Source organism: Oncorhynchus masou, chromosome 25 (genome assembly GCF_036934945.1).
Source record: "Oncorhynchus masou masou isolate Uvic2021 chromosome 25, UVic_Omas_1.1, whole genome shotgun sequence".
Classification (NCBI taxonomy): domain Eukaryota; kingdom Metazoa; phylum Chordata; class Actinopteri; order Salmoniformes; family Salmonidae; genus Oncorhynchus; species Oncorhynchus masou.
Genome location: NC_088236.1, coordinates 152685 through 170419, shown reverse-complemented (window position 1 = coordinate 170419; position 17735 = coordinate 152685). Strand labels below are relative to the sequence as shown.

General features: G+C 44.0%; 1 protein-coding gene across 1 annotated transcript in view; it reads right to left on the bottom strand.

Annotated features, from left to right (window-relative positions):
• Positions 1–1124: 1124 nt before the first annotated feature.
• The window catches only part of kank1a (KN motif and ankyrin repeat domains 1a), a 122379-nt gene continuing 105768 nt past the window's right edge, over positions 1125–17735 (bottom strand). Inside the window, 9 exon segments of the mRNA XM_064936525.1 lie at positions 1125–2025; positions 4054–4152; positions 4561–4761; positions 6701–6843; positions 7065–7133; positions 7136–7283; positions 9150–9237; positions 13251–13475; positions 14685–14784. Coding sequence (XP_064792597.1) covers positions 1963–2025; positions 4054–4152; positions 4561–4761; positions 6701–6843; positions 7065–7133; positions 7136–7283; positions 9150–9237; positions 13251–13475; positions 14685–14784 — 1136 coding nt within the window. The 3' untranslated portion in view covers positions 1125–1962.

Below are 17735 nucleotides of genomic sequence, written 5' to 3'. Positions count from 1 at the left end.
AGGTCAGCTGATCTTTCTCTACCCTCACATCACGCTAGCTCTGGCTGGCTAACAAGGTCAACTGATCTGTCTCTACCCTCACATCACGCTAGCTCTGGCTGGCTAACAAGGTCACCTGATCTTTCTCTACCCTCACATCACGCTAGCTCTGGCTGGCTAACAAGGTCAGCTGATCTGTCCCTACCTCACATCACGCTAGCTCTGGCTGGCTAACAAGGTCAGCTGATCTGTCTCTACCCTCACATCACGCTAGCTCTGGCTGGCTAACCAAGGTCAGCTGATCTGTCTCTACCCTCACATCACGCTAGCTCTGGCTGGCTAACAAGGTCAGCTGATCTCTCTCTACACTCACATCACGCTAGCTCTGGCTGGCTAACAAGGTCAGCTGATCTTTCTCTACCCTCACATCACGCTAGCTCTGTGGTTATTTACTGTGCTAGCCTAATGCAACACCACCAGAGCAAACGGATAATAAAGGAGATAAACATTGTCTCATGATTGTGTTTAGTGTATCTGGTATCAAGTCAATAGGTCAATAAGTTGTTTTTTCAGTTTTTTGGTGGATCAAGAAATGCGAACTCATTTTGTGCTAGCTCGCCAACTACCTAGCTAGTTAGCAATTATGGGGTACCGCAGCACCGGATGTTTACTGGGGAACCTCTTGGTTGCGCGTACAGAACGTGTTATTATTCTGACAGTTGAAAAGGTCTATAGTCTGGATAAGTTATCTGAACCTCTCTCTCTCTCTCTCGAGGCAGCTCTTGATGTACACATTCACAGCCTGGACAGGACGCTTGTCTATTGCAGCCCATATCTAGAATACAGTATTTGTGTTTCTGGGTTCTTATGAAGTCCAGCTTCTCAAGTAGTATGGCCTCTTCTCCTTCTCTCTCTCCTCCTCCTTCACACTCTCTCCTCTCCCACTCCTTCTTTCCCTCCTCTCCCTCCTCCTTCACACTCTGTCCTCTCCCACTCCTCTCTCTCTCCTCCTCCTTCACACTCTCTCCTCTCCCACTCCTTCTTTCCCTCCTCCTCCTTCACTCTCTCCTCTCCCACTCCTTCTTTCCCTCCTCTCCCTCCTCCTTCTCTTTCTCCTCCCCTCCTCCCTTCTCCCCCCCCCCTTCTTCTCGCTTTCCTCCTCTCTATCCACTCAGAGCAGACAGAATGCTGGTGGTGGTTTAACAAGGGCACTTTGGGATGTTCATGTAGAAGACTGACCAATACCAGCTCATCTTATTACAAGACTGACCAATACCAGCTCATCTTACTACAAGATTGACCAATACCAGCTCATCTTATTACAAGACTGACCAATACCAGCTCATCTTACTACAAGACTGACCAATACCAGCTCATCTTACTACAAGACTGACCAATACCAGCTCATCTTATTACAAGACTGACAAATACCAGCTCATCTTATTACAAGACTGACAAATACCAGCTCATCTTGCTACAAGACTGACCAATATGTTTCATCTTTCATCATGGTCAATAAACCCAGGGAACCTTTCTGGTTGGACCGCATGGTCTTTAAACCCAGGGAACCTTTCTGGTTGTACCGTATGGTCTTTAAACCCAGGGAACCTTTCTGGTTGGACCGCATGGTCTTTAAACCCAGGGAACCTTTCTGGTTGGACCGCATGGTCAATAAACCCAGGGAACCTTTCTGGTTGGACCGCATGGTCAATAAACCCTGGAACCTTTCTGGTTGGACCACATGGTCAATAAACGCTGGAACATTTCTGGTTGGACCACATGGGCAATAAACCCAGGGAACCTTTCTGGTTGGACCGCATTGGTCAATAAACCCATAGAACCTTTCTGGTTGAACTGCATTGTCAATAATCCCACATGGTCCAATCAGGTTGTCAGGGGTGGGGCCAAAGTCTGTCCCTGGGGGTTGAAATCCTCAGCGGTTGGTTGGTTGGTGTCATGAGACTTGACCAATGGGCGGTGGCGCTAGTCAAACATGCCCCTCCTGGTGGGACTGGGGGACATCTTCCTGCTCAGACGAGGGGTTCCCTGGACACACACACACACACACACACACACACACACATACACACACACACCATGCGCACACACACACCATGCGCACACACACACACACACCATGCGCACACACACACACACACAACACACAAACCATGCGCACACACACAACATGCGCACACAAACGAACACAACACGCACACATAGATAACATTAGAACTACAGCGGAGAATAGTTGCTCTGCTCAAAACAAAAATATGTTTGTCAAAAAGTGATTTCAGGGCAAGCAGCTCTGGTACAGGGAACAGAGGTAAGGGTTAGAGGTCAGGGAAGAGAGGTAGGGGTTAGAGGTCAGGGAAGAGAGGTAAGGGTTAGAGGTCAGGGAAGAGAGGTAAGGGAAGAGAGGTAAGGGAAGAGAGGTAAGGGAAGAGAGGTAAGGGTCAGAGGTAAGGGTTAGAGGTCAGGGAAGAGAGATAAGGGTTATGGGTCAGGGAAGAGAGGTAAGGAAGAGAGGTAAGGGTCAGAGGTAAGGGTTAGAGGTCAGGGAAGAGAGATAAGGGTTATGGGTCAGGGAAGAGAGGTAAGGGTTAGAGGTCAGGGAAGAGAGGTAAGGGTTAGAGGTCAGGGAACAGAGGTAAGGGTTAGAGGTCAGGGAACAGAGGTAAGGGTTAGAGGTCAGGGAAGAGAGATAAGGGTTATAGGTCAGGGAAGAGAGGTAAGGGTTAGAGGTCAGGGAAGAGAGGTAAGGGTTAGAGGTCAGGGAAGAGAGGTAAGGGTTAGAGGTCAGGGAACAGAGTTAAGGGTTAGAGGTCAGAGAACAGAGGTTAGGGTCAGAGATCAGGGAACAGAGGTAAGGGTTAGAGGTCAGAGAACAGAGGTAAGGGTCAGAGATCAGGGAACAGAGGTAAGGGTTAGAGGTCAGAGAACAGAGGTAAGGGTTAGAGGTCAGAGAACAGAGGTAAGGGTTAGAGGTCAGAGAACAGAGGTAAGGGTTAGAGGTCAGGGAAGAGAGATAAGGGTTATAGGTCAGGGAAGAGAGGTAAGGGTTATAGGTCAGGGAAGAGAGGTAAGGGTTAGAGGTCAGGGAAGAGAGGTAAGGGTTAGAGGTCAGGGAACAGAGTTAAGGGTTAGAGGTCAGAGAACAGAGGTTAGGGTCAGAGATCAGGGAACAGAGGTAAGGGTTAGAGGTCAGAGAACAGAGGTAAGGGTCAGAGATCAGGGAACAGAGGTAAGGGTCAGAGATCAGGGAACAGAGTTAAGGGTTAGAGGTCAGAGAACAGAGGTTAGGGTCAGAGATCAGGGAACAAAGGTAAGGGTTAGAGGTCAGAGAACAGAGGTAAGGGTCAGAGATCAGGGAACAGAGGTAAGGGTTAGAGGTCAGAGAACAGAGGTAAGGGTTAGAGGTCAGAGAACAGAGGTAAGGGTCAGAAGTCAGAGAACAGAGGTAAGGGTTAGAGGTCAGAGAACAGAGGTAAGGGTTAGAGGTCAGGGAAGAGAGATAAGGGTTATAGGTCAGGGAAGAGAGGTAAGGGTTATAGGTCAGGGAAGAGAGGTAAGGGTTAGAGGTCAGGGAAGAGAGGTAAGGGTTAGAGGTCAGGGAACAGAGTTAAGGGTTAGAGGTCAGAGAACAGAGGTTAGGGTCAGAGATCAGGGAACAGAGGTAAGGGTTAGAGGTCAGAGAACAGAGGTAAGGGTCAGAGATCAGGGAACAGAGGTAAGGGTCAGAGATCAGGGAACAGAGGTAAGGGTTAGAGGTCAGAGAACAGAGGTAAGGGTTAGAGTTAAGGGTTAGAGGTCAGAGAACAGAGGTAAGGGTCAGAGATCAGGGAACAGCGGTAAGGGTTAGAGGTCAGAGAACAGAGGTAAGGGTCAGAGATCAGAGGTAAGGGTTAGAGGTCAGAGAACAGAGGTAAGGGTTAGAGTTAAGGGTTAGAGGTCAGAGAACAGAGGTAAGGGTCAGAGATCAGGGAACAGAGGTAAGGGTTAGAGTTAAGGTTTAGAGGTCAGAGAACAGAGGTAAGGGTCAGAGATCAGGGAACAGCGGTAGAGAGTACTGACCGGTGACTGGGCCTTAGAGAAGTTTACATGGGCGTACAACAACACTGCTATGTCCTTGTGACCCGCTTCCAGAGCGATAGACAGGGCATTGCTCTCATCCTAGAGAGAGAGAGAGGAAGAAGTAGAAAAAGGTAGAGAGGGAGAGAGAGAGCGCAAGAGAGAGAGAGAAAAGGGGATTCACTTTGTATATTATCTACCTCACTTGCTTTGGCAATGTTACACATGTTTCCCATGCCAATAAAGCCCTTGAATTGAATTGAATTGAAAAGGGGATACCTAGTCAGTTGTACAACTGAATGCCTTCAACTGAAAGAGACAGACAGACAGACAGACAGACAGACACAGACACAGACAGACAGAGACAGACAGACAGAAAGACACAGACAGACACAGACAGACACAGACAGACACAGACAGACACAGACAGACACAGACAGACACAGACAGACACAGACAGACAGACACAGACACAGACAGAGACAGACAGAGACACAGACAGACACTCACACTATCGCTGAGAGTGGCGTCGCAGCCCGGCTGGGCCAACAGTAGTTTGACTATCTCAGCGTGGCCATGTTCGCTGGCACACATCAGGGCTGTAGAACCCTCATCATCCTGGACATTGACCTCTGCCCCCTGGGCCAGCAGCGCCCGAACCATGTCCATTCTGCCATGACTGACCGCCAGCATCAGCCCTGTCTGGCCAGCCTGAGGGAGGGAGGGAGAGGGTTAGCATCATGTCCATCCTGCTAGCATCAGCCCTGTCTGGCCAGCCTGAGGGAGGGAGGGAGAGGGTTAGCATCATGTCCATCCTGCTAGCATCAGCCCTGTCTGGTCAGCCTGAGGGAGGGAGGGAGAGGGTTAGCATCATGTCCATCCTGCTAGCATCAGCCCTGTCTGGTCAGCCTGAGGGAGGGAGGGAGAGGGTTAGCATCATGTCCATCCTGCTAGCATCAGCCCTGTCTGGCCAGCCTGACCTCGAACCCTTACCTCTCTTCCCTGACCTCTAACCCTTACCTCGGTTCCCTGACCTCTAACCCTTACCTCTCTTCCCTGACCGTAGCCATTTGATTAGATGTTCAGGAGTCTTATGGGTTGGTGGTAGAAGCTGTTCAGAAACCTTTTGGACCTAGACGTGGCACTCTGGTAACGCTTGCCGTGTGGTAGCAGAGAGAAGAGTCTATGACTAGGATGGCTGGAGTCTGACAATTCTTAGGGCCTTGGGCACCCAATGTGTGGCTCAGTCGGTAGAGCATGGCGCTTGCAACGCCAAGCGTCGTGGGTGCAGTTTCCCCGCTGGGGCCACCCATATGTAAAAGTAGTGGCCCCAGCCGACTTGTAAGTCGCTTTGGACAAAAGCGTCTGCTAAATGGGATATATTTATTTATTTATTTTCCTCTGACACCGCCTGGTATAGAGGTCCTGAATGGCAGGAAGCTTGTCCCCAGTGATGTACTGGGCTCTGTCGTGCCTTGCCGTCGGTGGCAGTGCAGTTTCCGTACCCTCAGGCACTGATGCAACTAGTCAAGATGCTCTTGATGGTGCAGCTGTAGAACCTTTTGAGGATCTGAGGACAAATGCCAAATCTTTTCAGTGTCCTGAGGGGGAATAGGTTTTGTCGTGCCCTCTTCACGACTGTCTTGGTGTGTTTGGACCATGTTAGTTTGTTGTTGATGTGGAACTTGAAGCTCTCAACAGGCTCCACTACAGCCCCGTCGATGTGAATGGGGGCGTGCTCTGTCCTCCTTTTCCTGTTGAGGGAGAGGTTGTTGTCCTGGCACCACACGGTCAGGTCTCTGACCTCCTCCCTATAATGATGGTGTTGAGTCGTGCCTGGCCACGCAGTCATGAGTGAACAAGGAGTACAGGAGGAGACTACGCACCCCTGAGGGGCCCCCTGTTGAGGAGCAGCGTAATAGCGGATGTGTTTTGATGTTGTTACCTACCCTCACCACCTGGGAGCGGCCCGTGTTTAGTCCCAGAGTACTTAGCTTAGTGATGAGCTTTGAGGGCACTATGTTGTTGAACGCTGAGCTGTAGTCAATGAATAGGTGCTCCTTTTGTCCAGGTGGGAAAAGGCAGTGTGGAGTGCAGTAGAGATTGCATCATCTGTGGATCTGTTTGGACGGAATGCAAATTGGAGTGGCTCTAGGGTTCCGGAGCGCCAAGTCTAGGACCAAAAGGCTTCTCAACAGTTTTTACCCCCAAGCCATTAGACTCAAGAACAGGTAATCAAATGGCAACCCGGACTATTTGCATTGTGTGCCCCCCAAATAAACTTTGATTTGAGTTTTTTGGCCACTTTAGTTACGATACAAACCTTGTCAAAACATATTGGCCTCTGGGCTGGGCTACATGAGGTGTGTGACTGTGATTGGAAAAGTCGCAAAAAAAGGCTTTCTTATGCACTCATTCACAAGTGATACCCCATATTGTCACCCATTGAACTATTCTTGATTTAAAACTTGTCTTTACATATACTAGTCATACATGACCCCTGACCCCATACCTGGCTGGCCCCTGACCCCATACCTGGCTGGCCCCTGACCCCATACCTGGCTGGCCCCTGACCCCATACCTGGCTGGCCCCTGACCCCATACCTGGCTGGCCCCTGACCCCATACCTGGCTGGCCCCTGACCCCATACCTGGCTGGCCTTAGCGTTGACGTCTCCCTTGCTGAAGAGGTACTCTACGATGGCCATGTCTTTAGGAGCCTCCACAGCCGCCAGCACAGACAGCATGATGGGAGTATAGCCAGCCTTATTCTGCTGGTTCACGTTACACACATCTGGAATAAACAACAACAACGTTACAGTCTGGAAGTAAACAACAACAGTCTGGATGTAAACAACATTAAAGTTGAAGTAAAAAACAACAGTCTGGATGTAAACAACAACATTAAATTTGAAGTAAACAACAACATTTTGTTTAAATGTTTATTTATTTAACACTAACTAGTGTTGTAACACGAGACAGACAGGAGGACAGAGAGACTGTATGTTTCCTCACTTGCGTTGAGCAGCGTCTTGACGATGTGGAAGTTGGAGTGTGACACGCTGTAGTGGAGCGCTGTGTTCCGTTACCGTCCGCCATGTTGACAATGTGACGCAGCATGGCCGGCGAGATGTCCCGGAACGCTGTTAAATAGTCCTCCACTATGCCGGGCACCACAGTCTTCTGACTGGACACCCAGAACCACTCGCTCTGAACTGTGTTCACACAGGCTCTCTAGAGGACGGCGACACAGAGATCAGACACTGTGAACCACTAGAACAGTGCTGCTGTGATGTGAATAGGAGTTGCTTTACTGTGAGTCAAATCTCATAAATAAATGTTAGTGATGGTTAATTTCTTCATTGTTCTTGTGAGCTACGGCAAACATCAAATCAGGACAATCGTCAGAGCAGACGGCATCCTCTGCCAGAGATCTACCGGGCCGACAGCCCAGTAGAGAAAAGAGGAGAAAAGCTGAGTAAAATGGACCTGCAGCGGAGTTAGTTCCTGACTCTACTGTGCTGAGAGACAAGAGTTGTTTGGACAGACAATAGTGAGTGGACAAGGAGAGAGAGAGAGAGAGAGAGAGCTAACCAAGGAGGGCCTACAACAGCACCTAGATCTTCTGCACAGATTCTGTCAGACCTGGGCCCTGACAGTTAATCCCAGTAAGACAAAAAAGGTCCAGTTTCCAGGACCATAAATACAAATTCCACCTAGACACCGTTGTCCTAGAGTACACAAGAACTATACATACCTCGGCCTAAACATCAGCGCTACAGGTAACTTCCACAAGGCTGTGAACGATCTGAGAGACAATGCAAGAAGGGCCTTCTATGCCATCAAAAGGAACATAAAATTTGACATCCCAATTAGGATCTGATTAAAAATACTTGAATCAGTCATAGAACCCATTGCCCTTTATGGTTGTGAGGTTTGGGGTCTGCTCACCAACCAATAATTCATAAAATGGGATAAACACCAAATTGAGACTGCACGCAGAATTCTGCAAAAATATCCTCTGTGTACAATGTAAAACACCCAATAATGCAGAGCAGAATTAGGGCGATACCCACTAATTATCAAAATCCAGAAAAGAGACGTTAAACCACCTAAAAGGAAGTGATTCCCAAACCTTCCATAACAAAGCCATCACCTACAGAGAGAGTCCCTTAAGCAAGCTGGTCCTGGGGCTCTGTGGGGTGTGTTTGTGTTTATGAACAGAGCCCCAGGACCAGCTTGCTTAAGGGACTCTCTGACTATTCTCCAGGACAGCAATACTATAAGACCCAACAAAATGAGAAAACTAAAAGATAATTACTTGACACATTGGAAATAATTAACAAAGAAACTGAGCAAACTAGAATGCTATTTGGCCCTAAACAGAGAGTACAAAGTGACAGAATACCTCACAACTGTGACTGACCCATACTTAAGGAAAGCTTTGACTATGTACAGACTCAGTGAACATAGCCTTGCTATTGAGAAAGGCTGCCGTAGGCAGACATGGCTCTCAAGAGAAGACAGGCTATGTGCACACTGCCCACAAAATGAGGTGGAAACTGAGCTGCACTTCCTAACCTCATGCCCAATGTATGACCATATTAGAAACACATATTTTCCTCAGACTTCAAAGACCCACAAAGAATTGTTAAAAAACAAACCCAATATCCCAACCCAAACCCATATCTACTGGGTGCAATACCACAGTGTGCCATCACAGCAGCAAGATGTGTGACCTGTGAAGAACAAACAGCATTGTACATGTATTTATTTTCCTTTCTTTTCCCTTTTGTACTTTAACTATTTGCAAATATGACATTTGTAATGTCTTTAGGAACTTATGTGAGTGTAATATTTACTCTTCATTTCACTTTTGTCTAGGCAATGTAAACAGAGACAGAGAGAGAGACAGAGAGATAGAGACAGACAGAGAGACAGAGAGAGACAGGGAGAGAGAGACAGAGAGAGAGAGAGAGAGAGAGACAGAGAGAGAGAGAGAGAGAGAGACAGAGAGACAGAGAGAGAGAGACAGAGAGACAGAGAGAGAGAGAGAGAGAGAATTGTTCAGAAGCAGAGTTAATAACAACTGTTGCTCACCACATCTTTACTGGTTAAGGCCTTGCCATCATTCAGGTGGTTCTTCAACACGTTACATGCAGCCAACATCTTCTCACTCAACTCAAACCTGGAGAGACAGAGAGACAGGACTCTGAATTGCATTCAGACAAATGGACAATTTCTTTATTTTCCAAATCTAGGGGTGAAAGTAGATGTGGTTTCTTACTGGTATGGAACGTACTATATTATTGATCACCCTAATCGTAGAATTACATATAGAACCCCTATTAAGGTAGTACGATCTCAGTGGGTCTAATCATAGAATTACATATAGAACCCCTATTAATGTAGTATGATCTCAGTGGGTCTAGTCACAGAATTACATATAGAACCCCTATTAATGTAGTATGATCTTAGTGGGTCTAATCACAGAATTACATATAGAACCCCTATTAATGTAGTATGATCTCAGTGGGTCTAGTCACAGAATTACATATAGAACCCCTATTAATGTAGTATGATCTCAGTGGGTCTAGTCACAGAATTACATATAGAACCCCTATTAATGTAGTATGATCTCAGTGGGTCTAGTCACAGAATTACATATAGAACCCCTATTAATGTAGTATGATCTCAGTGGGTCTAGTCACAGAATTACATATAGAACCCCTATTAATGTAGTATGATCTCAGTGAGTCTAATCATAGAATTACATATAGAACCCCTATTAATGTAGTATGATCTCAGTGAGTCTAATCATAGAATTACATATAGAACCCATATTAATGTAGTATGATCTCAGTGGGTCTAGTCACAGAATTACATATAGAACCCCTATTAATGTAGTATGATCTCAGTGGGTCTAGTCACAGAATTACATATAGAACCCCTATTAATGTAGTATGATCTCAGTGGGTCTAATCATAGAATTACATATAGAACCCCTATTAATGTAGTATGATCTCAGTGGGTCTAATCATAGAATTACATATAGAACCCCTATTAATGTAGTATGATCTCAGTGGGTCTAATCACAGAATTACATATAGAACCACTATTAATGTAGTATGATCTCAGTGGGTCTAATCATAGAATTACATATAGAACCCCTATTAATGTAGTATGATCTCAGTGAGTCTAATCATAGAATTACATATAGAACCCCTATTAATGTAGTATGATCTCAGTGGGTCTAGTCACAGAATTACATATAGAACCCCTATTAATGTAGTATGATCTCAGTGGGTCTAATCATAGAATTACATATAGAACCCCTATTAATGTAGTATGATCTCAGTGAGTCTAATCACAGAATTACATATAGAACCCCTATTAATGTAGTATGATCTCAGTGGGTCTAATCACAGAATTACATATAGAACCCCTATTAATGTAGTATGATCTCAGTGGGTCTAATCATAGAATTACATATAGAACCCCTATTAATGTAGTATGATCTCAGTGGGTCTAATCATATAATTACATATAGAACCCCTATTAATGTAGTATGATCTCAGTGGGTCTAATCATAGAATTACATATAGAACCCCTAATAATGTAGTATGATCTCAGTGGGTCTAGTCACAGAATTACATATAGAACCCCTATTAATGTAGTATGATCTCACTGGGTCTAATCATAGAATTACATATAGAACCCCGAATAAATTAGGACGATCTCAGTGGGTCTAATCATAGAATTACATATAGCACCCCTATTAATGTAGTATGATCTCAGTGGGTCTAGTCACAGAATTACATATAGAACCCCTATTAATGTAGTACGATCTCACTGGGTCTAATCATAGAATTACATATAGAACCCCTAATAATGTAGAACCCCTATTAATGTAGTATGATCTCAGTGGGTCTAATCATAGAATTACATATAGAACCCCTATTAATGTAGTATGATCTCAGTGGGTCTAATCATAGAATTACATATAGAACCCCTATTAATGTAGTATGATCTCAGTGGGTCTAATCATAGAATTACATATAGAACCCCTATTAATGTAGTATGATCTCAGTGGGTCTAATCATAGAATTACATATAGAACCCCTATTAATGTAGTATGATCTCAGTGGGTCTAATCATAGAATTACATATAGAACCCCTATTAATGTAGTATGATCTCAGTGGGTCTAATCATAGAATTACATATAGAACCCCTATTAATGTAGTATGATCTCAGTGGGTCTAATCATAGAATTACATATAGAACCCCTATTAATGTAGTATGATCTCAGTGGGTCTAGTCACAGAATTACATATAGAACCCCTATTAATGTAGTAATGATCTATTAATGTAGTATGATGTCAGTGGGTCTAATCATAGAATTACATATAGAACCCTATTAATGTAGTATCATGTCAGTGGGTCTAATCACAGAATTACATATAGAACCCCTATTAATGTAGTATGATCTCAGTGGGTCTAGTCACAGAATTACATATAGAACCCCTATTAATGTAGTATGATCTCAGTGGGTCTAATCATAGAATTACATATAGAACCCCTATTAATGTAGTATGATCTCAGTGGGTCTAATCACAGAATTACATATAGAACCCCTATTAATGTAGTATGATCTCAGTGGGTCTAATCACAGAATTACATATAGAACCCCTATTAATGTAGTATCATCTCAGTGGGTCTAATCACAGAATTACATATAGAACCCCTATTAATGTAGTATGATCTCAGTGGGTCTAATCATAGAATTACATATAGAACCCCTATTAATGTAGTATGATCTCAGTGGGTCTAATCATAGAATTACATATAGAACCCCTATTAATGTAGTATGATCTCAGTGGGTCTAGTCACAGAATTACGTATAGAACCCCTATTAATGTAGTATGATCTCACTGGGTCTAATCATAGAATTACATATAGAACCCCTATTAATGTAGTACGATGTCAGTGGGTCTAGTCACAGAATTACATATAGAACCCCTATTAATGTAGTATGATCTCAGTGGGTCTAGTCACAGAAATACGTATAGAACCCCTATTAATGTAGTACGATCTCAGTGGGTCTAGTCACAGAATTACGTTTAGGGACCGGTCGAAATTAATGCAACTGTTACCCGGAGGAAAATGGGAGAGGGTTTCGCTTTTTTTAAATTTAGTCCAGGGAGGGTCATGTAATTAGTAATTTATTAAATGTCAGAAGTTTGGAAGTTACGTATTGAATTCGACTATGTGTAACTTCGGTGTACAACCCCTCTCTCTTATTCTCCTCGCTGTGCCTGGGAGGATACCTTTTCATTGGCTGTTCGATCAGTCCCTCTGTGTCCAGAACGTGGGCGTGTAGAGTATCTAGTGACTCAAATAGCGCTTGCAGTGATAATGTAGGGAACTGGTGCGCAACAACAACAACAAAAACAGTGGTAGAAATGCCGCAATTGAAAACAGCAACTTGGAACTCTGAAATATCCGACTTCAGACTTCAGTGCGTTCAAGAAAACTGGGAAAAAACTAGCTCCAACTGGGAAAAGGTTTTGAACGGTCATCCAACTTGGAATTCAAAGTCGGAATCCCTCTACACCTAAAGACCACTCGAGTTCCCAGTTTTTCTTAAAAGCATTAAAAAAACTGTTTGATCACAGCAACAAGCATGGCTTCTCACAATTAAGTAAGTACCACAGCTTGTGAAAACAGTTACCTTCACAATAATTTAAGGGTTTCTTTGCAGTCTCTGTCTACTGAAAAGAGTCTAGAAAAGTTCAATGGAAGTTTGGAGACGAAAGAAGATGTCTCCTCAATGAGGAAAAAGTTCATGGATGAAATCGAGTGTTGGAGGAGTTGCTACTAAATGGGGAAGACAACATGTGGATGGCTGGACTATCGGTTTGCCTACGAGTTGTTCTCCTACTTCCTTTATTTTTTTTTTTTTATGTGTTTCCTTTCATTTCCTTTATGTGACCCGATTCAGGAAACTATGTCGCAAGTCACAACTTCACAGGAGGCTGTTCGAACACTAAATATTTGTATCATTTGTTCATGGAGCTGACATGTGATAATGGTGTAATTGATTTTTCTTGGCATTTCATTTAAATGATTGTGATAAATTTTGTTTTACCGGTACGGCGTACTCGCACTATTCATTTCTCCCCTGAATTCACTCAACCCACCTCTCTCTCATCTCTAGCTTGTCTCCTCCTCCCTCCTCTTCACTCCTTCCCGCTTCCACTGCTCCCTCGTTCTGGAATTCCTCTGTGTTCCTCTCTTCAGCTTCCTCTTCTCCTCCGAACACATTCCCCTCCTCCTCCTCTTCCTCCTCTTCTTCCTCCTCCTCCTCTTCTTCTGTATCAGAGGAGCTGCTGTCCTCTGATTCATCACTCGACGTTGTCTCGTACCTGCATCAGAACGCCAACAGGGGAAGACAAAGTCAACACTATCTCACAGAACTACTGCATGTCAGTCAGGTTTCAGAAAGAAAACACAACCAGCCAGCAGCATAATACTACATCATACTTGTTCCTGCATTTGGGCTGCTGATTGATTTGGGCTGCCCGTAGATACTGCTGATTGATTTGGGCTGCCCGTAGATACTGCTGATTGATTTGGGCTGCCCGTAGATACTGCTGATTGATTTGGGCTGCCCGTAGATACTGCTGATTGATTTGGGCTGCCCGTAGATACTGCTGATTGATTTGGGCTGCCCGTAGATACTGCTGATTGATTTGGGCTGCCCGTAGATACTGCTGATTGATTTGGGCTGCCCGTAGATACTGCTGATTGATTTGGGCTGCCCGTAGATACTGCTGATTGATTTGGGCTGCCGGTAGATACTGTTGATTGACTGATTGATTTGAAAACACATACAGTATATACTCAGTAGATTTGTTGAAATGTGACTAATAATAATAGTGAACAATAATATAAGCTGGGATTGCAAAAGTTGCCCATTTATTTCCATTGTGGTCTCTGATTATTATTTTTGTTTAATGGCTACTGATACGAACGCACTACAGAGATACACATTCAAAATGTCTACTGATACGAACGCACTACAGAGATACACATTCAAAATGTCTACTGATACGAACGCACTACAGAGATACACATTCAAAATGTCTACTGATACGAACGCACTACAGAGATACACATTCAAAATGTCTACTGATACGAACGCACTACAGAGATACACATTCAAAATGGCTACTGATACAAACTCACTACAGAGATACACATTCAAAATGGCTACTGATACGAACGCACTACAGAGATACACATTCAAAATGGCTACTGATACAAACTCACTACAGAGATACACATTCAAAATGGCTACTGATACGAACGCACTACAGAGATACACATTCAAAATGGCTACTGATACAAACTCACTACAGAGATACACATTCAATGATTCTACTATTTGCTGTTTGCATTGAAAAGATCAAATCACAGTCTCTAGACCAGTGGTATTCAAACTTTCTCAGCAGGGCCCCGGTTTTATTCTACAGAATTTCTGGCAACCCCACTGCAATTACCTGAGTCGTAACCCCGACTGTGAATACCACTGCTCTAGGACCTGTTGTAATAACTACATCCTGCAGACTGACCCTCCATTGACTCCTACAAACTGTAGGTTCTTCTTGGTTCCCAAAGAACCCTGGCGGGCATCTTTCTTCTTCATGATGGACTTCAGAGCGCTCTTACGACCTGGGAGGGATGAATGAAAGGCAGGAGACAACACTTATTAATGAACATATAAATCTGGAGGACATGAATGTACGGTATGTCACCTATATTGTTCATGACCCCTGATCCATCGAACAAAAGGACCCATGTCAGATCGAATCAAATGTTATTAGTCACATGCGCCGAATAAAACAGGTGTAGTAGACCTCACAGTGAAATGCTGAATACAACAGGTGTAGTAGACCTCACAGTGAAATGCTGAATACAACAGGTGTAGTAGACCTCACAGTGAAATGCTGAATACAACAGGTGTAGTAGACCTCACAGTGAAATGCTGAATACAACAGGTGTAGTAGACCTCACAGTGAAATGCTGAATACAACAGGTGTAGTAGACCTCACAGTGAAATGCTGAATACAACAGGTGTAGTAGACCTCACAGTGAAATGCTGAATACAACAGGTGTAGTAGACCTCACAGTGAAATGCTGAATACAACAGGTGTAGTAGACCTCACAGTGAAATGCTGAATACAACAGGTGAAGACCTCACAGTGAAATGCTGAATACAACAGGTGTAGTAGACCTTACAGTGAAATGCTGAATACAACAGGTGTAGTAGACCTCACAGTGAAATGCTGAATACAACAGGTGTAGTAGACCTCACAGTGAAATGCTGAATACAACAGGTGTAGTAGACCTCACAGTGAAATGCTGAATACAACAGGTGTAGTAGACCTCACAGTGAAATGCTGAATACAACAGTGTAGTAGACCTCACAGTGAAATGCTGAATACAACAGGTGTAGTAGACCTCACAGTGAAATGCTGAATGCAACAGGTGTAGTAGACCTCACAGTGAAATGCTGAATACAACAGGTGTAGTAGACCTCACAGTGAAATGCTGAATACAACAGGTGTAGTAGACCTCACAGTGAAATGCTGAATACAACAGGTGTAGTAGACCTCAGTGAAATACTGAATACAACAGGTGTAGTAGACCTCACAGTGAAATGCTGAATACAACAGGTGTAGTAGACCTTACAGTGAAATGCTGACTACAACAGGTATAGTAGACCTCACAGTGAAATGTTGAATACAACAGGTGTAGTAGACCTCACAGTGAAATGCTGAATACAACAGGTGTAGTAGACCTTACAGTAAAAATGCTGAATACAACAGGTGTAGTAGACCTTACAGTGAAATGCTGAATACAACAGGTGAAGTAGACCTTACAGTGAAATGCTGACTACAACAGGTGTAGTAGACCTCACAGTGAAATGCTGAATACAACAGGTGTAGTAGACCTCACAGTGAAATGCTGAATACAACAGGTGTAGTAGACCTCACAGTGAAATGCTGACTACAACAGGTGTAGTAGACCTTACAGTGAAATGCTGACTACAACAGGTGTAGTAGACCTTACAGTGAAATGCTGAATACAACAGGTGTAGTAGACCTCACAGTGAAATGCTGAATACAACAGGTAGACCTCACAGTGAAATGCTGAATACAACAGGTGTAGTAGACCTCACAGTGAAATGCTGAATACAACAGGTGTAGTAGACCTCACAGTGAAATGCTGAATACAACAGGTGTAGTAGACCTTACAGTGAAATGCTGAATACAACAGGTGTAGTAGACCTTACAGTGAAATGCTGAATACAACAGGTGTAGTAGACCTCACAGTGAAATGCTGAATACAACAGGTGTAGTAGACCTCACAGTGAAATGCTGAATACAACAGGTGTAGTAGACCTCACACTGAAATGCTGACTACAACAGGTGTAGTAGACCTTACAGTGAAATGCTGAATACAACAGGTGTAGTAGACCTTACAGTGAAATGCTGAATACAACAGGTGAAGACCTCACAGTGAAATGCTGAATACAACAGGTGTAGTAGACCTCACAGTGAAATGCTGAATACAACAGGTGTAGTAGACCTCACAGTGAAATGCTGAATACAACAGGTGTAGTAGACCTTACAGTAAAAATGCTGAATACAACAGGTGTAGTAGACCTCACAGTGAAATGCTGAATACAACAGGTGTAGTAGACCTCACAGTGAAATGCTGAATACAACAGGTGTAGTAGACCTCACAGTGAAATGCTGAATACAACAGGTGTAGTAGACCTCAGAGTGAAATGCTGAATACAACAGGTGTAGTAGACCTCACAGTGAAATGCTGAATATAACAGGTGTAGTAGACCTCACAGTGAAATGCTGAATACAACAGGTGTAGTAGACCTCACAGTGAAATGCTGAATACAACAGGTGTAGTAGACCTCACAGTGAAATGCTGAATACAACAGGTGTAGTAGACCTCACAGTGAAATGCTGAATACAACAGGTGTAGTAGACCTTACAGTAAAAATGCTGAATACAACAGGTGTAGTAGACCTCACAGTGAAATGCTGAATACAACAGGTGTAGTAGACCTCACAGTGAAATGCTGAATACAACAGGTGTAGTAGACCTCACAGTGAAATGCTGAATACAACAGGTGTAGTAGACCTCAGAGTGAAATGCTGAATACAACAGGTGTAGTAGACCTCACAGTGAAATGCTGAATATAACAGGTGTAGTAGACCTCACAGTGAAATGCTGAATACAACAGGTGTAGTAGACCTCACAGTGAAATGCTGAATACAACAGGTGTAGTAGACCTCACAGTGAAATGCTGAATACAACAGGTGTAGTAGACCTCACAGTGAAATGCTGAATACAACAGGTGTAGTAGACCTCACAGTGAAATGCTGAATATAACAGGTGTAGTAGACCTCACAGTGAAATGCTGAATACAACAGGTGTAGTAGACCTCACAGTGAAATGCTGAATACAACAGGTGTAGTAGACCTCACAGTGAAATGCTGAATACAACAGGTGTAGTAGACCTCACAGTGAAATGCTGAATACAACAGGTGTAGTAGACCTCACAGTGAAATGCTGAATACAACAGGTGTAGTAGACCTC